Here is a 20,619-nt window from a genome sequence, read left to right on the forward strand (position 1 = left end):
ACAACTCGCATTTATATTACATCTTTAATATAGTAAAAGGTTCCTATGAAGTGCTCAATTAAAACTTTAGCAAATAAAACTTGACACCAACCGTCATAAATAGATGGTAGGGCACATGACCAAGACTTGCAAGTTAGGTTTCAAGGAGGGAAGGGAGGTAGGCTGGCAAAAAGAGATACCCGTGCACAGCAGTTTAGAGAAGTAATTACAGAGCTTAGGCTGTTGGTAACTGATAACAAGCAGCTGCTGTTGAAGCAATTAAAATTGGGAATGTCGGAGGTGTGCAGATATCTGGGATGATTTTTAGACTACAGGAGTTGAGAGATAAGGGTGGATGAATCCATGGAGTGATTTGGAAACAAGAATGAGAATTTTAATACCAAAGCATTGCTTAACCAGGAGCCTAACTGGCAGCCAAGTAGATCGGTGAGCACAGCACTGTTGGATGAATGGTACTTGGTGTCATTTAAGGTACAGAGAGTGTTGAGTGAATTCAAGTTTGTGAAGGGTGAAAAATGAAATGGAGGCCAGAAGTGCAGTGCAATAGTCAAATCTAAAGATACCAAATTCAGACAAAAAGGGCAGTTTACCACATAATTAAGTTTTTACTGAGGGTTAAGTGGCCCAGAACAAAGCCATGCACTAGATACTTCTGTGACTAAAAGGCAGCTTGTTCAAGTCCCCACTGGCTGTTAAAATCTGGAACTAGAGTGACATCTCAAAGATCTCATAGCAACTGAAAATGTCTATGATTGGTGAAGTTCCTAAAATGGGAACTTTCAGTTTAAGGTTAAACTCCATTCTGGCACAAATACAAACACATTTGCCACTGTAAAGTGTGATCAGCACTGTTAAAGTTAATGAATAAAAATCAATAGAGAACATTATTGTGTAAGTCAAGTTAGTTTCATTAAGATGACCATTAAGAAACTATATGGACTAGCTACAGACTGAATGAAGCAGATTAGTGAGATGAACAGCACTCCACAACTATGCTGTCACCTTGCTATTGAAAGAAAGGTTTTGGTTTATCACCAAAGGTGCAGAAATTAAAACATATTGTTAAACTGTACTCAGTGACAACCAGTATCATAGAATCATTCAGCAAAAGGAGGAAGCCATTCAGCCCTCAATGCCTGTACAAGCTCTTTGAAACAGCAATCCAATTTATTCCACTATCCAATTTATTCCACTCCCCTAATATTTCTTCATGGCCCTGTATATTTCCCCTTTTTAAGTATTCTTTTGAAAGTCGAATCTGCTTCCAATGCTTTTTCATTGGTGCACTCCCGATCAAAATAAATTTCTCACTCTTCCCTCTTTTTACCAATGATAACAAATTTGCACCTTTTGGTTAATGACCCTTCAGCCAATTTAAAGCACTTTTCTCCTACATGATCATAAGTCTTAAAGATTTTAAGTGCTTCCCTTTAACCCCTCTGTTCTAAGGAGTGCAAGCCAGGCTCTAAATATTTCAGCACTGGTGCCATTTGAGGAAATCTCCCTTGCACCTTCTCGAAGGGCTTGATTTCAGAACATAGAAAGGGTAGCTGCATGTGACACAGGGAATTTAGTACAGAAAAGTGTTAATGCATTTCAAGAATTTAGTCACGAAGCAAAGAAACAAGCAATATTCATATTAGCATATCTTCCAAGTGTGCATAGGGACAGAGCAATGGTGTGGGGAGGGGCAGTGTGTACATCTTTGAAGTTGACAGGGCAGTTGGCAAAAAAAAAATAGGATTTTTAGCTTCACAAATAGAGCATTAAGTGCAAAACCAGGGAAGTTACAGTGAACTTTTATAAAGTCCTGGTTAAGCTATAAGTAGAGTATTTCATCCAACTCTGGACTATACATTTTAGGATGGGTATCAAAGTCCTTGAGAAGGCACAGAGGAGATTGATCAGAACAAGAAATATCAGCCACAAGGTTAGGTTGGAGGAGCCGGGGTTGCTCTCCTTGGAGCAAAGGGGATTGAATTAAGATTTGATACAACTGCAAAGGTTATGTAAGGTTTAGAAAAACGAGGCAACATGCTTGTAATGCAATGGTAGTGACCCTAGCTCTGAGACAGGAGGCCCAGGTTCAAGTTCCAACTGCTCCAGAGATGTTTAATAACATCTCTCTACAGATTGATTAGAAAAGATCTAACGATCTAAAAATGGTTTCCAACTGGTTATAGTAGGAGGGCTAAAGACATAGATTTAAGATTGTGGGCAAAAGATGCAGGGGAATAAGGGGATTTTTAAAAAACTTAATCATCTATGAGGGTGGTAGAAGCAGAGGCAGCGAATTATTTCAAAAGGCAGTTTTAAAAAATTCATTCAGGGGACATGGGTTTTGCCGGTTAGGCCAGCATTTATTGCTTATCCCTAACAGCCCTCAAGTAGGCAATGGCAAGCTGCCTCCTTGAACCATTGCAATACTTGGGCTACGGAACACCCACAATGCTGAAAAGGAAGGAGTTCCAGGATTTTGGCCCAGAGTCAGTGATGAGCACTTAAGGGAAAAAAACTTGTAGGCCATTGATTGGGGGAATGGGACTGATTAGATTGTTCTGTAAAAGATTCTATCCTTCCTAATTTCTAGCACTAAAAATTGACGACAAACACTTCTGTTAGTGCTTACACAATACCTTCTAAACATTTATCTTACATGTTTTGCTTCAGTAGTGCTACAGTTCCAATAATATATTCAGTATTGGTTATTTCGTAAAGCTTACAGATTTAGGTCAGCTGCCTGGTAAAAAGTTGTACAAGGAAGTGAATCTCCTCCTCACCCAGCATCCACATTAAATCACAGCAAAAATCACAGGCCTCTCAAGATCCTGGCTGATATTTTTCTTTCCCCTAGCATGGAAACACAATCTTTTTTAAAAAATAATTATGCGGCAAAGCATCTTTCGAATGTCAAGAAGTCCTCAAGTGTTTTGCAGTAAGTTAAGTAATTTGAAGATTAATCACTGACACATTGTTAAAAAATTTGCAACAGCCAATTTGCATGCAGCCAGGTCCCACAGGCAGTTTTATAATGACAAGATAATCTTTTTCTTAGTAATACTAGTTGAAATGCATTACAGTAAAAGAAATTGGAGCAGCAGATCATTTGGCCTATCAAGCCTGCTCTGCCGTTAAATACAAGCAAGACTGACTTTGGGCTTCAGATCCACTTTGCTGCCCACTCCCATATCCACTAATTCTTTCAGATCAAAGCTCTTTCAATCGTTATGTTGAATATATTCAATGACAAACATTCACAATGCTTTAGGGTAGATCATTTGAAAGATTCACAATTATCTCAGTGAAAAAATTTCTGCTCCATTTCTTAATGATAAACTTTTTTTTGTCAACAGGATGTGGGCATCACCAGCTAGATCAGCATTTATTGTCCAGCAATAGCAGAGGGCTGTTAACAGTCAACCACAATGCTGTGGGTCTGGCATCACATGTAGGCCAAACCACGTGAGGTTCTTCCCTCAAGGACATCAGCTGGGTTTTTCTAACAACTGACAACGGTTTCACGGTCACCATTAGATTCTTAATTCAAGATTTTTATTAAATTTAAACTTCACCATCTGCCATGGTGGGATTTGAACCTGGGTTGCCAGAACATTACCTGTATCTCTGGATTAATTATCTAGCAATAATGTCACTAGGCCATCACCTCTCCCTTATCCTGAGATTGTGCCTGTATTCTAGAGTTCCTGACTGGAAGAAACAACCTATGTCTATCCTGTCAAGCCAATTCATAATCTTGTGTGTTTCCATGAAATCACCTCTCATTTATGTAAAACCAAGAGAACATACATTCAATTTTCTCAGCCTCTCAACATCAGACAACCCTCTCACCTCAGGATTCCTTGCTATACCATGTCCAAAACAAATATATTGTTTCTTAGATGTGGAACCCAAAACTACACACAGTGGGTGTGCATGGGTTCACCAAAGCCCAGCACGATTAGAACAAGATTTCCTTATTCTTATAATTTCAGTTACCTTGCCCACATGCCTTTTGCCATCCTGATTGTTTCTGGATGCTAACTTTGTGATGGTTGAACAAGTATATCAAATCTGAACAATCAACATTTAAAAGTTTCATGCCTTTTAAAAACAACCCTGTTTCTCTATTCTTATAACATCCCTACATTATACTCCATTGGCTACCACATGATCCACTCACTCAAAATACCTTTATTCTCTCCTCACCGTTTTCACTCCCAACTAATATTTGACTCAGTCTCTTTGTCAAATCATTAATATAGATGTGTAAATGTTGAGTCCCTAGGACTAAATACTCATGGCATTCTACCAATCATGCCCAATTTATCCCTACAGAAATTCCCTGATTAAACTTGACTCGATAATGTCATTTCGTTTTAACGTCAATAATAAAACAGACAATTTTTGTTTAACTTTGCAAATTTTGTTTGCCACAGACATTCTGTTCTGTGGCCTGCTTGCTCTCAAGATCATCTTCCTGTGCTTTCACTCACACATTCCCCCTAGCATTCCTCCAGTTCCTGTCCCTGCTCTCAGACCTCTGACTCAACTGCAAGCTCAGGAATAGTCCTTTGCAAACAATTCAGTGGGAATACTCGGCTCCTCGATAGCTTGCCAGTCACAACTCTCATACCCAGTAGGCGAGATTCTGGAGTCACCCTCTAAGCCAGGTTAGCCGAGATCAGCCACAGCCATGTTTCTGACTGACTCCCCAGTCATTCTATCAAAAGCGAGCATGAACTCACACTTGTTACACATAGGGTTAAATTCAGACGTAGTGCCTGCTACACCCCTGCAATGGATAGCCTGCCAAGAAAGATGATGAATAATGGCACATTGGTTACCTTCCAAAATATATTTCTATTGAACCCTACTCCTGGTGAAGAGCAGATGGCAGAAATTTGGCAAGTAACTTTTAATAAAATATGAATAGGATATACTGTAGCAACTTGGTTTGCCTTCTTGAGCAACATATTCAAACTTACGACCTTTACTACCTGAATTGACAGTACCTTCCCAATGGGAACTTAACACTACCTAAAAATACATAGCCAGCAAGCACACCAGAAACACCATTACCTCCAGGTCCAGAGGTTTAGGTTGATGCTGAGACACGGATTCAAGAGTCAATGCCACAATTAGTGGAGTTCAAAATCAAATAATGAATCTGGGATTATGGACTGTTCTCAGTAGTGGTGGCCACATGGCTGTCAATCACTGTGGAGACCCCTTTGGTCATTGGTATCCTTCAGGAAAGAACAACCTAATCCAGTCTCTACAGAGAAGTCAAAGAGGAGCAAAACAGCTTTTCATCTGGCATCAGCCTAGGCACTGGAAACATCAGTGGCACACCCAGTTCTCTCAATGCTACAATATCTTCATAATTATTTTGTGCCAAAATTGGGACAGTGGTCCCACAGATCAGTTAAGCAACAGTCTAATATTAATCTGTAGATTATGACTTAATGTCCCAGATACAACTATCACTATCGCTGGTTTTGCCCTGTTCCATAGGGCAGGACAGAACCATCAGCAGTGACAGCATAGTAGTTTGTAGTCAGAAGGGTGTTGCCCTGGGAGTCCTCGATATTGACTCTGGACATCGTGAAATCTCACGACATTGCCTTGCCGATGTTTGACCTAATCTCCTGATTACCTCATACTGCCCCAAGGACAAGTGAGGAATTAGTGTTGAAAATGATTTGGAAGAAACACAGAGGGTTTATGGGGGCACAAGCAGTACTCTGTATGGAGGACTTCAATGTCCATCACCAAGAGTGGGTTAGAAGCACCACTAATGACCCAGCTGATCAAGTCGGAAAGGCTGGGTCTGCAGCAAGTGATAAGGGAAACTGCAGGAGAGAAAAATTGTAATTGACCTCATCCTTGCCAATCTATGTGTTGCAGACGCATCTGTCCATGATGATGTGGAGGCGCCGGTGTTGGACTGGGGTGGACGAAGTCAGAAGTCACACGACACAAGGTTATAGTCCAACAGGTTTATTTGAAATCGCAAGCTTTGGGAGTGCTGCTCCTTCATCAGGTGAAGTGTTCTTTGATCAAAATTGGCAGGTAGTTGTCTGTAATGTTCCCGGTTGTTCAGTTGTCAGTACGCTTCTTTGCGGTAGTCTGTTCTATATTGTATGATGACAGCTCCTCCCTTTCTGCTGGTTTGATGACAGTGTTGCAGTTGGTCGAGAGCACAGTCGGCATTGTGTTGTACTTGGGCGACATACTGCACTATCTTGTAAGTGTGGCTGATGAATCTGGTGGACACAGCTCCTGACGGCTGGAGCATACGTCGAACCTAAGGCAGCGGCCTTCCGGAGGGGTCCAATTTGATTCTTTCTTCTTTGGTTGTTGTACTGCAGACTCTCTTGACTGTTCCGGTTCATTGGTTGTCTCATTGGCCTCGCTGCTGACATCTTGGGGTTTGTAGAAGAATTCCCAGAGCCTCATTCACCTGAAGAATTCCTGTGTCTGCCGCAAGATCAATGGGGTCTATTTTGGGGGCAGAAATTCAGCCCTCAGCTGAGAACTTTGATTTTGTCTGGTTGAAGGGTGTGGTCAGACAAGTTGATGACGGACTCCCCTGCGGTGGTACCTGTTTCAACTGTGGTACCAGGAGAGGCTTGGTTACTGTTGGTGGCGATGCCAAGTTTCTCAAGTTTCCTGTTCTTGGTGTGCACGTAGCTGGAGTAGTTCCATTACCTCGTCTGCCTAGCAGTATCTCATAGCTAGTCCGCTGTGTCCTGAGCGCACATTGAGAACATGGACTCTATCTTGATTTCAAGGTTGCAGTGTTTGCTGTAGAGCTGGTGTACAAGATGGTTGAGGAGTGATCGAGAGGTGCAACAGCAGAGTCTCTCTGCGTAGTCTGTGCTGTAGGTTGACTTGAGTGGGTTTTATGATCTGTAGTCCTTTTGGGAACTTTTCTGCTTTCTTTCATCTCTGCAGAAACTTGCTGTCTGTGTCAATATGTGCAATCTTCTTGGAGATCCTCGCCACATTGAGCCAGCAGTTTGTGGTGTCGGTGGCAGCCATGATGTGGAGGTGCTGGTGCTGGGCTGGGGTGGACAAAGTCAGAAGTCACACGACACCAGGTTATAGTCCAACAGGTTAATTTGAAATCACAAGCTTTTGAAGCGCTGCTCCTTTATCACACCTCACCTGAAGGCGCGGCACTCTGAAAGCTTGTGATTTCAAATAAACCTGTTGGGCTATAGCCTGGTGTCGTGTGACTTCTGACTCTGTATGTGATGGTATTGGTCAGTGTGCCATCATTCGCAGCATTGGTTTCATGTTCTGCTTGGAAGAAAAAAAATTAGCGGCAACATTGGTCATCAGCAGCAACAGAAGTTTATTCAAGTTAATTGTGTAACGTCAAGGCCCAGCACATTCCCCACTCTATCATAACTATCAAGCCAGAGATTAACCCTGATTTAATGTACAGTATAGGGTGGCATGCCAGGACCATCAAGCATAAGTAACAATAAGGGGATATTGTAGCACAGTAGTAGCATTCCTGTATCCAGGCCAAAAGCACCAGGTTCAAGTCCCACTACAAGATTTGATGGCCATGGAAGGTGTGACATAATGTGGCCAATAGACTGGATATCAATCTTTACATACCTATGTACTTGGGCAGGCAATAAGAGAGTGAAAGCTGCCTGGTCAGCCGCAGCCATGTGGAAGCTGAAGTGCAACATCCTCCCCATATTAAAAGAGTCCACATGAAAGTTCTTGCCGTGAAAAGACATAATCCCTGTTGCGGGACTAGCACACACTTCCAAGTTCCCCAGCAAATCACACACCATCTTGCACGGCATAGAATGGCAGATGAAGATAGCTGCAGGGGCCTGGGGAGTGGCGAGGCCTAATACCAGAGGAAGTAGAAGGCTCCTACAGTGGTGGCAGCAATGCCAGGACGAGGCGGACACAGCTCCACCCCGCCCGAGGTCTCACGTCAAGCAGGTTTCCGGCTTAATCTCCCCGGTCTAACTTGCTGCAAGTTTGGTCCCAGCGCAGGACCCTGTGGCAGTCAGTGGTGAGGTTGGCTTAGCGTGAACCCGTGGCGGTGGCATTGGTGGAGGCAAGATGGCGCTGAAGAGTGGCAACTCTTTGTTCCAGCAGCGGCGGTGTGAAGTGCGGTTGCAGCTGTCTAATCAGTTTACCAGCAGGGACTCAAGGCATCGGGGTGAGGAGCCCAGATCCAGGCCCATGGCTGAGATGGAAATGGGAGCTGCTCCAAAGACTTTATTGAGATAAAACTATAAGATGACCTTTATTATTTTGTTTTCTGGCTTTATATTCTGTGTTTTGGTTTATTTTCTGTGTTTTAAGACAGTGCAAGAGAGTGGTGACACTAAACACCACTTTTCACTGTATTTGTAATAAATACATGTGACCATAACTCAAATCAAAACGTGGAAACATATCACATTGCAAATCATTTTTCCATTGTCACTGGCTCAAAATGCTAGGTCTTCCCACAAATAACAACAGACATCTGCAATTCAAACAGAAATCTCACAAGCACCTAGTCAAGGTCGATTAGCGATGGGTAATAGATGACGGTTTTATTAACAGCATCCAAATCCTAAGAATGAAAAAGGAGATTTTCACTGCTGTAGGTCTGGATCTGTAAACTTCAGAGATTGCATTTTATTGGGCAGCATTTAACATCAGAAGTTTTAGATTACCATCTGTCCATCAGTGCAAAACCACCTGTTCCAAATGACTTCACAACAGCATACTGTTTTGTAATGCATTTGGATATCTGCAACCATAGCAAGGCTTGGCACCAGCACGCAAGGTACAGACAAAATCAGCATGGCAAGATCGCTACCTTTGAAAAGGGACACAGCAATTAACAGGCAGGTTGCAATTTTGCACAGAAGAATTGCAAACAAGAGGTATGTGGGGTCTGTGAGGTATGTGTGCAGTTTTGGGCCCCATATCTCAGGAAGGATGTACTGGCCCTGGAGTGGGTTCAGAGTAGGTTCACGAGAATGGTCCCAGGAATGAAAAGCTTAACATATGAAGAACGTTTGAGGACTCTGGGACTATACTCATTGGAGTTTAGAAGGATGGGGTGGGGGGGGGATCTAATTGAAACTTTCAGAATACTGAATGGCCTGGACAAAGTGGATGTTGGGAAGATGCTTCCATTGGTAGGAGAGACTAAGACCCGAGGGCACAGCCTTAGAGTAAAGTGAAGACCTTTTAGAACGGAGATAAGGAGAAACTTCTTCAGCCAGAGAGTGGTGAATCTATAGAATTCACTGACACAGAAGGCTGTGGAAGCCAGGTCAGTGAGGTACATTTAAGACTAAAATAGACAGGTTCTTGATTATCATTGGATCAAGGGTTACGGGGAGAAAGCAGGAGAATGGGATTGAGGAACTTACCAGCCATGATTGAATGGTGGAGCAGGCTCGATGGGCCGAATGGCCTAATTTCTGCTCCTATGTCTTATGGTCTACTTCAGAATGCAAAATCCAGGCTGGTACTCCAATATAGCAGAAGAAATGAGATGTTAAATCGAAGTTCTCTCTGGAGGATGAAAATGATTCTCCCACACTGACAAGACGAGAGAAGATCATTCTAGTGTTTTAGCTAACATTTCACTCATTCTCTTCTCTCTCCTCCCCCCCACCACAAACAGATTTTCTAGCAATTAGCTCATGCTGTTGCTTGTGGGAACTTGCTGTGCAATAAATTGGCTGCCGTGTTTCCTACATTACAAGAATAATAATTCAAAAGGTTAGTTGGTTATGAAGCACTTTGGGACATTGAGATTCTGGAAGGTGCTTTGGTTGCAAATTCTTTTAAAGGTAGGCTCAGGACTGTATGCGCTGTCAAGCAGGATTTCTGATGCAAGTTTATTTCTCCCCTGATTTTTATGGGACGTGTCCCCCAGCAAACAAGCTCTGAAACTGAAGGGACATCAGTCCATACTAGCACAGTACCCACTTACTATCCATCGGTCGCATTTAGGAGTTTCTGTGATCTAACTCATTCATTTCCAAATATACAAATAAAGATTTTGGAACCGTGGAAACTTCAGCGTCTGCTATTTCTCAATCATGGGACAACACAGGACACAATACTGTACCAGGGCTTAGTCGGTCCTTCGTGTACCAAATAGCTAACCCGTCACCATGAAGATTCTTTTTCCCAGTCCCATGAACTTTGAACTGGACATGGAGCTCCCAGTCTTTCAAGTAGCATGGCTGCAAAGACATAGACAACATTTGTTGAAGTCGTAATGAAATAGCAATTATATGCAACACAAAAATTAGTCAGAGTTAAACAGATAACACTCAGCAGCCATGGACACGACAGACGAATTCTGAAAGAATCCAAGTATAAAACCTTCACTCAAACTGTTCTCTCACATGCTGTCCAGAGGCACTTCCTATTCACTTTCCTATCTTCAACATCTACATTTTATTTTATTTCTTGCAAGGTCAACATTAATCTGAACCCAGCCTGCAGACAATTAAAAGAAACGACACAGTAGTGCACGTGTTCCCAGGTTTCTCCGGTCTTCCTTCTTATTCTGAAGATCTTGGTTCATGTTGGGACTGTGGATTAATACTTTAAAACAGTAATGACACCTGTAGGTCCCCAGTATGTCTCCAAAGTGACTGTTTGAACATGAGGGTTGAGAGAATGAATGAACGAGGATATTTGCACGTTGGAGAGGATCTCACAGTCCAAGCCTCATTTTGTTCTTGTATAAACATTTTTTGAACAGTTATCAGAGGATGAAGATTATGACTAGGAACCAGAGATAATTTTCCTAAACATTATCTAGTCTCAGAATAGTAACAGCACAAATGAACTGAACCTAGTACAAAAGGATATTGAAGTGTTATGTTTCTCGAGATTAGCAAACTGGAAGCTTCTTGTTGTCCTATTCAAATTCCATGTTGAATTTTGCTCCGTGGCAGTTTAGGAACACATGGGTCCAGGTCCCAGGCTCTGATATGAGCGTGTGAAGGAGGCAGATTATTTATCATGCTGAGAGAACACTGCACTATTGAAGGGTTCACTTTTAGGATACTAGCAACCCACCACCTGTCCTCAAGTCACAGTACAAATCTGCAAAGATTAGTGGTACGTCAGAAGATAGATCAGATTTTATCCATCAACAAAAAGACTAAAAAAGGGGAAGAAAGTAAAGTATGAAAGAAAGCAATGATGTAATATATAAAAATTCCAAAACTAGAGGGGATATGGTTTAAGCTGAGAGGAGAAGGATTTAAAAAAGACTCGAGGGGTAACTTTTCAACAGAGGGTATGGAACAGACTGCTAGAGGAAGTGGTGGTGGTGGGTACAAATACACCATTTAAAAAGCATCTGGATGGATAAATGAATAGGAAGGGTTTAGAGGGAGAAGGGCCAGAAGAGACTAAGTCAGTTTGGGATATCTGGTCGGCGTGGACAAGTTCAACTGAAGTGTCTGTTTCTGTGCTGTATGACTCTAAGAGCTTCCACAAGTAATTAATAAAAAAAAAACAATGAAAGCTAATGTTGGTACTCTGGAGTGTGTCTGAGGATCTGACAAAGTACAATAAGGAAATAGTAGAACTGTTAAACAGGTATTTTGTGCCAGTCTTCACTGTAGAATACTTCAAATTTTCAGAGGCAAAGTGGCTCAGTGGCTAACATTGCTGCCTCACAGCACCAGGGACCCAGGTTCGATTCCAGCCTGGAGTGACTGTCTATGTGGAGTTTGCACATTCTCCCCATGTGTGGGTAGGTTTTCTTCAAATGCTCCAGTTTCCTCCCACAGTCCAAAGACATGCAGTTTAGGTGGATTGGCCATGCTAAATTGCGCATTGAGTCCAGGGATGTACAGGCTATCTGGATTAGCCATGGAAAATGCAGGGTTATAGGGATAAGGTAAGGAGGTGGCTTGTTTCTACACTGTAGGGATTCCATGATTCTATGTGACATGCAAGTTGGACAAATGAGAACCAGTAGATGTGGTGGACTTGCATTTCATAAAGTAACATCAGAAGTTGCTATCCAAGATAAGAACGTGAAGTGTATAAGGATAACATTTACGTGGATAAAACGCTAGCAAACCAGAAACAGAGAGTAAGCATAAATGGTTCTTTTTCAAGTTTGCAGGCTGTGACCAGCGGTGTGGTATAGGGATAAGAGTTTGGGCCTTAATTACTTAGTTCAGAAAGTAAATTGTCAATAAGAGGTAAAGAATCTACAAATGGATACAGATAGGTTGATTCAGGGAGTAAAAATTTGGCAGATGGAGTATTGTGTTGGAAAATGTGAACTTGTCCATTTTTGCAGGAAAATTAGAAAAATGATACACTATTTAAATTAAGAGAGATTTTTGCAGAACTCTGAGGTACAGAGGAATCTGATGTGCTGGAACATGAATCACAAGTAGTCAGTATGCAGGTTAAAAACAAGTTACTGAAAAGGCAAACAGAATGTTGACATCTACTGCAAGGGAAACTGAACATAGCAGTACTAAGTTTATTGTAGCTCTAAAGGACTATCGTAATCAGGATTGCAGTGTACAGATTCTGCCTCCTTATTTGAAAATTATACAATTACATTGGAAACAGTTCAGAGGAAGGTCAATCAACTCTTTCCTGGGCTGAGGGTGTTAGCTCACAAGGAAAGGTTGGACAGAGTGAGGCTATACCCATTGGAGTCTAGAAAATTGGAAGGTGATTGTATTGAGACATACAAGATACTGGAGAGACCGAGCGAGAGCGAGCGAGCGAGAGTAGGGGGGGCAAGAGTCTAAAACTGGAGCACACAGTTTAAGAACAAGACACCTCCTTTTAAAACAAAGAATGAGAATTTTCCTTCCACAAGATTGCTAGTTTGTGAAATATTCTTCTCCAGAAGGAAAGAAGTGGAGGCTGTGCAGATATTAACCCAAAATTTGGTCAGTTAGCCAATATGAATCTAAATGAAAACCAAAAGAACTGCGGATGCTGTCAATCAGGAACAAAAATAAAGTTGCTGGAAAAGCTCAGCAAGTCTGGCAGCATCTGTGGAGGAGAAAACAGAGTTAACGTTTCGGGTCCGGTTCTCCGCCACAGATGCTGCCAGACTTGCTGAGCTTTTCCAGCAACTTTGTTTTTGAATCTAAATGAAATTAAATGAAGAAAAATAAATATTGAAGCCTGGTGGTACCTAATGACTTGAAATGTCACTGGTTTTAATGCATTTCTGTGTTTTGCTTAAGGAATGTATATGTGCGTGTGTGTGTCTGTGTGCGTATTGAGTGCTGTAAACTCAACAGTAATGAACTGAATTGTCACAGTAATTCTGGAGAAGTTGGAGTTCTATTTAAAACAGACACAGTGAATCAGATTTCTTTATCATTCATGCGATGTGGGTGTCACTGGCTCAGCCAGAATTTATTGCCAATCCCTAATTGCCCAAGGGCATTTAACAGTCAACCACATTGATTTGGGATGGGAGTCACATGTTATCCAGACCAGAAATAATCCTTTTCTTTTTAGGGAGACAGAAACAGGTCTTAAATGAATTATTAATAAAACAAACCATGGCAGGTGACATGTTTATGAAATTTGCCAGTGGTCAAACTGATCATTTGGCAGAGACAGGACAGTGTAAAAGTTTAAATACACAGCTTCTTTGTATAGAAATAGTACAAAGAAAGCTTGCCTTAGAGCATAGTTAGCTAGCTCAGAAGGTCATTTTGTCAGTGGCTGGTGGTTGGGGCAGAACCAGCTGATCACCTATTACAATCTGATCCTCAGACAAGTGCACATAAATGGGTTCACTTGTGACCGCAAGCACTGTAAGGTGAAAGGTTTTTAACAGTATTTTTTTCAGTGCACTTTTGTTTAAAAAAGAACATTGTGTACCCCATTGTTAGAACTGCCTTTGGTTATTGACATCCAGAGCAAAGCCAACGGACCAGGAAAAGTGGGAACAAAAGCCTACAGCTGTGTGAGACAGTGTTGTCTTATGTGCTTTATAGGCAGATCATACTATACAAGTGCACCAGGGTAACGTTAGAACAGGTGTGATGAGCTGTACAGTCTTAATGCTCTAATTCTGCTCCAAAGTCCACGTACCTAAGTTTCTATAGCTACAACTCGGAACTACTGAGGTCAGATGTAAAATCCAACAACTGCCTCACTTCAGTACAGCTACTGGATAAAACTTTCACACAACGGACCAGTAAAATGCAGTTCACTATTAAAATGCTCCCAGCACCAATGACAGACTGTATTTACCCAGCTGTACATTGCTCTTGACACAATTCAAGTTCAGCAAGTGCTGTCATTAGCCTCGATAGTGAAGGTGATTCTGCTTTTCTTATTCCTGATAAATAAACTATATCCACATCGAGGGGAAATAAAGATGAAGGTAACAAATTTAAATGTGAATTTTGTCAGGTGATACCAATAATTAGAGTGCACAAATATCAGGAAACACTGTACAGTCTTGAGTTTCTTTTCTCTATTTGAAAAAAAACAGGTGAGGGATTCAGTACGGTAGATGTAAAGAGAGGTTTCCACTTTTGGAGAGTTCAATCCTAGAGGCTATTAGTATAAGAGAGTGACTTTAATCCAATGTTGAATTCAAGAGAAATTTCTCTACTCTGATAGTGCCTTGACAATGCTACCACAAGGAATAAATATGGAAAATAGCAATGTTGTATTTAATGGTTGGGCATATCTTGTTCCTTTCACTTTCACGTACATGTTAAACATGCCAGATGAAGTGGGAGATGGCTGATATGGAGTGTAAACATTAGCACAGGCCTGTTTGGGCTGAATAGCCTGCTTGTGTACTGTAAAATTCTCTTACTCTAGAGATGGAAGAAAACATAATCAATGAGACTACATCATGCACGAGATTATTGTGCAGTGAAAATTTTGCTTAATCAGGAAGGTAAATAACTGAGGATTAATGAAGCTAAAATGCTTAGCTATCTAAAGTGGGTGTTGTATAATAATTTTACTCCCATTACACTTCATCAGCAATCTCATGACAATAGTGTACTCTTTACTAGTGCCACCCTGCACACTTACCACTCTATTCCAGATTGATCCACTTTTACTGCGCTCATCAGGTGTAAGGCGGACATAATGACCCGTCAACATGGTGCTCCCAGCAAAATCCCACAGAGGCATTGAACTGGAGCCCACTCCTAAGGAATAAGCAAAGAATATTAAACAGGAGTAAATAGTTTCACACAAGAATATATCATTAATCTTCTGTAGTCCTGAACTAGATAAAGAGGAAGGTGGTTAAAGTCAGAATTGGGGAGACTTTGAAAGGTGGAGAAAGAGACAAAGACAATCTATGAGATGAGTGAAGTGTAATTGAAGCTGGAGCCTTAGTAAGGTAGTGGAAGCAATGGGTACAGTGAAAATGAGAAAAAGATTTGCAGTAAAAGAGAAAGACAAAGAAATAATACAACAAAGGTGAAAAAAAAGATAGAAAGATAGCAAGACAAAGAACTCCACATCCAGTATAAATCCATCCTTTGAAGATAGCTCTGTCAAGACTACCAATGCCTGGGTTGATTCAAGCAAACAGATTCCAAAATGGGGTGCTGGAAGTTATGATTCAAGTGTAGGAACATCAAGTGAAATCCAGCAGGAAAGCACCTGTAGAATGAAATGTCACATCAGTTCACTGGCACGAATTCTCCAAAGGGAAACAATAATCAAACCAACAACACTGCACACTTGTGTAAAGTTGTCCTGTAATCAAATTGCTCCCAGCATCTGTAAACAGATCTCTATTTTTAGTGGTGTTGGTTAAGAACATAAAAAACATGAGCTGGAATCAGCCATTGGGCTTTCTAGCCTCTCCACCATCTTCAAGAGCAACTCCAACTTTCCACACAATGGCTTTAATCCCTTGATTCCAGCATTACCCTTAAGTTTATTGATCTTGGTCTTGAATGTACTCACCCAGATTATCAATAATCATCCAAGGTAGAGAATTCCAAGGTTCACAAACCTTTGAGTGAACAAATTTCTACTCATCACACTGCTATACGGCCAAGCCTTTTAATCTGAAACTGTGACCCTGTAGATTCCCCAATCAGGGAATTTTTTTCACCATTTTTCTCTATCATGTCTCTAGAAAATTTTATAGGTTTCAAATGAATCATCTCTTATTCTCCTGAATTTGAGTGAAGTGGAAATGCTGGTGGACTGATTAAAATGCAAAATCCAGATTCCTCTCAAGTTTCAAACCTTAAACAGACCATTGTTCGCAGCAAACTACCTAGCCTTCAGGATGACATCAGCCACAACACCACACAACCCTGCCACGGCAAACTCTAAAAGACATGTCAGATCAGCGACACGGATACTACCATCACACGTGGGAACACCACTAACCACGTACATGGCAGATACTCATGCGACCTGGCCACTGTTGTCTCTCATATGATGCAGGCAAGGATGCCCTTGACGCACAGTATATTGGCGAGACCATACAGACACTACAGCACGGATGAATGGACACCGTGCAACAATTACCAGAGAGGGGTGTTCTCTCCCAGTGGGGGTACACCTCAGGGGTCAACGACATTCAGCCTCCGATCTTCAGGTAAGCGTCCCCCAAGGTGGACTTCGAGATACACTATAACACAGAATCACTGAGCAGAGGCTGATAGCCAAGTCCCATACCAATGAGGATGGCCACATTCGTGATCTTGGGTTCATGTCGCACTACAGGTGATGCCACCACACTATATATGCTCCCACACACACACTCTCTCTCACATAAACACACACACCCTCTCTCTCACACACACACTCCTTCACACTCTCACTCTCTCAAGCACACACTATCTTTCTCACAAACACACACACACACGAATTATTTCATCCAAGATGTTTGTGTATTTGCAGATACATTCTGTTTTACTCAAAAAAACCTGACCCCAGTTTAAAACAGACAGATTCTAAGCAAGACCTCACACCTAAAATGCATGTCTGACCTGAGATGTCACCCCTTACATACACTGAAAAGGCCTTTAATTATCTTGGGACAATGACTTGAGAGGAATCTGGATTTTGCATTTTAATCAGCAGTCTCCTTCCTAACTGATTAAAAGATTCAGCAAGAAGCGGCCAGTTTTAGGGTTGTTAACTTTCTGCTTATAAATTCTGAGTCTTATACCCTCTCTCTCACACTACGCCTGAGGAAGGAGCTGAGCTCTGAAAGCTTGTATTTTCAAATAAACCTGTCTGACTATAACCTGGTGCCATGTGCTTTTTGAATTTGAGTGAATCTCGGCCTTGTGTACTGTCTCTGTTCAGAAGGCAATCTTTTCATCCCAGACAATGGGGCTAGAGCATAAGGATATCCCTGTAACTCAAGAGGATGGCCTGCCGCTGAAATTAGCAGTTACAGTTAATTGAAACATGCCACTTGTACATTTTGTAAACAATCATTCAGTACGTTCCTCACCACTTAAAATGTACATGGTTAAAACAAGTGCTTGCTTATATTGGCGACCATTGAATGGGAATTTCAATATTATTGGTTGGAGCATCACAAGTTCAGATCATTTTCCTCAAGACAACAATTTCAGACTGAAAAGCCGGGGAGTTCAGGGATTTTATTCTTCTGCTTAGTGAACTTATAAGAGCAATATATATTAAAAAAGCACAGGCACCAGTTGAGGAGAATTACTTCCAAGTAGAGAATTTAGCTTTTGTTTTAAAAATGAACAGCTTGTACGAGGCATGCCTGGCTAAAAGGACTCTTATTCAGATGGCAGAGTACAGCAGATCCAAATTTTCTCCTGAAATTGTACTCCCAGATGTGAAATGCATTTCAGTGAATGGACCACTGCAGTGAATGGGTAAGTCCAATTTTCCTTAATCAACTGCTGTAAATTGTAGTGATCATAGTTGATAATACTGCAAACAGTTGAATAGAGATGCATGAACTTTCCATCAGGTGATCACATTATCAACACCAAGAGAGGGAGCCAGATCTCTGGCAGTTTCAACCGGTTGTGAACATGTAAAGGACTGAAGGAAAAATTCCACTGCTTCTGCAGAGGCATGGGAGAAAATGCAAAATGGATTTACAAGTGTGATGCCAGAACTGAGAACATGTAACAAAGTTTTTCTTTAAATTATGAAATGGTTCAATCGGGTTAACAAAGAAAACATTTCAGTTTGTGGAGACTCCAAAACTGAGGAGTTATAAATATAAGATAGACACAGATTCATCTAAGGAACTATGATTTTTTTTTTGAGGATGTGGAATTTGCCATCACAGGAAGTAGATGAGATATTTTGCATAGATGTACTTAAGAAGCAGCTAAATAAGCACATGAAGGAGAAAGAAATAGAAGGCTATATTAAAAGCTTCTAATGAAACTGAGAGTCTAAACATGCCAATTGGTGCACGTGTCCTGTTCCTGTGCTGCTGCCTATCCATTTCATCGTTTACTGCATATGATAAACAGTGTTAGCATAAACACACCTGCTATATGCAGTACAGTCAGGTCTCTGGTAAATAATTAGAGACCAGCTGCCTTGACAAAACAGAAGGAGGGGAAAGCATTAATTGTGAAATGGCCAAAAGCAACATTTTCGAAGAGGAAGGGGCCAGTCCAAGTTACAGGCCAGGTGCATCCAATTCTCAATCACACTTCTTTGTTTCTCAAACAGCTGGAGGGGCAGGAGTGGCTTACCATAAGGAAGCCCTTAAACTAAAGCTCTTATTGTCCTCAGTATTTGATAAATGCTGGAAAATGTATGCAAAAACAATGCTCTGGACATATGACTAACATGGTCTACGTATGCAGTAATCAGGAATGAAGCATGCTGTTAGAGGATTGTCCAAGGATGAGTATGCGTGAAGACAAAAAGATCTGAACTATTTTTCTGACAAAGAATCACATACACATGAAACTACAAAGTTGCAAAGTCACTGCAGCACGAGTAGCAGGACAACTCCAGCACTTATGGTCTGTTGTGAAATGCAAAATACATCTAGGCCACGTCAAACAGTGAAATTGAGTTTTCCCTTTGTTTATCTTCTACTATCGAGATTACAGACCAACACATTTGTATTAAAACGACAAAATGGGCTCAGCATTTCAACGATTAATATAATTAGTCCATATCATACAAGTTGATGGAAATAGGTCAGGATGCCCCTTGCTGTCACCTATTCATTTCATCTTCTAACACGTCTGCTGGATGCAGAACAGACAGTACTCTAATCGGTTCATTAGCATGACTTCCCCAACAGAGGGAGAAAACATCATCAGCGAGACCAGCAATGTGTGCGGTATAACTGCGGCTAAAATACACTTTAAACTTCAAAATTCATCTTAATATAAAAACAGAATGGTACTAGTTATCTTTCACAGCCTTTTTATCCTATTTCACCCAGATTGGAGTTTCTAACCCCACGTCTTTTCAATCACAAGACCACTTACTTCGGCCTCTAAAATTCTCATCCATCACTTCAGCTCATCTGTTGCTGAAGCCCTCATCCACACCATTGTTATCTCTACAGTTGCCTACACCACTGTTCTCATGATCAGCCTCCAACTTTGCAATCTCAATGGAGTTGAACTCTCCCAAACATCCATTGCCCGAGTTCCAATCGTATGACACCCCATTCACCTATCGCCCCTGTGGTCACTGACCTACAGTGGTTCTGTCTGGAAACTCCACAATTTTAAAAGCTCATCCTTGCTGTCAAATCCAACCATATGCCTGGTACCATTATATCTCCTCCAGCACTGCAACTCTGCAATCTGCAGCATTTGTGGCTATGCGTTCAGCTGCCTCAGATCTCAAAATGCATCCTTAAACCTTTCTGCCTACTCTCTTTCAAAGCCTCTCTTTGTCCAAGATTTCAATTTCTTGTCTGAATGTCAACCTCCACAGTTATATCACATTTTATTTAATAAAGTTCTTGTTTAGCAGTTCAGGACATTAAAGGCTGTGTCTAAATGCAAACTTGTTGTTGTTAAGACTACTTCGACTGGCAGGAGGGTCACTAGTCAGGTTTAAGATTATTGCAAAAGAGGACAAGGAACGATGAAAAACTTATGCTTTTTATGATTATTATGACTAAAGAGTTGCGGAAGTAGATTCAACAGTAACATTCAAAAGAAAATGGATAAATATTTGAAAATTAGAAATTTGTAGGGTAATGGAGAAAGAAGAGGTTTTAACTAACCAGAAAGCTCAGTGGTTATGGTTAGCACTGCTGCCTCACAGCACCAGGAACCCAGGATCAATTTCATCCTTGGGTGACTGCCTGTGTGGAGTTTGTACATTCTCCCTGTGTTTGCGTGGGTTTCCTCCAGGTGCTCCAGTTTCCTCCCACAGTCCAAAGATGTGCAGGCCAGGTGGATTGGCCATGCTCAATTGCGCATAGTCTTCAAGGGACGTGTAGATTAGATGGGTTATAGGGGGGTGGGTCTGGGTGGGATGCTCTGAGGGTTGGTATGGACTTGTTGGGCCGAAGGGCCTGTTTCCACACTGTAGGGATTCTAAGTCTAAGTCTAAGTCTAAGCTCTTTCACAGTGATGTCACAGGCATAAAGTGCACAATAGTCACCTTCTGTACTTTACAATCCAATGA

At 41.4% G+C, this 20,619-nt stretch overlaps 2 protein-coding genes across 2 annotated transcripts in view; one reads left to right on the forward strand and one right to left on the reverse strand.

Moving 5' to 3' along the window:
* LOC109912174 (serine/threonine-protein kinase 32B-like) overlaps positions 1–20,619 on the forward strand; it is an 860,354-nt gene that overhangs the window by 356,265 nt on the left and 483,470 nt on the right. The window lies entirely within an intron of this gene.
* The window catches only part of lman2 (lectin, mannose-binding 2), a 40,983-nt gene that overhangs the window by 16,876 nt on the left and 3,488 nt on the right, over positions 1–20,619 (reverse strand). Inside the window, exons 2-3 of the mRNA XM_048603663.1 lie at positions 15,064–15,182; positions 10,118–10,235 (exon numbers count right to left, since the gene is read on the reverse strand). Coding sequence (XP_048459620.1) covers positions 10,118–10,235; positions 15,064–15,182 — 237 coding nt within the window. The remainder of the gene's footprint in view (positions 1–10,117; positions 10,236–15,063; positions 15,183–20,619) is intronic.

This window comes from Rhincodon typus, chromosome 12 (assembly GCF_021869965.1).
Source record: "Rhincodon typus isolate 14 chromosome 12, sRhiTyp1.1, whole genome shotgun sequence".
Classification (NCBI taxonomy): domain Eukaryota; kingdom Metazoa; phylum Chordata; class Chondrichthyes; order Orectolobiformes; family Rhincodontidae; genus Rhincodon; species Rhincodon typus.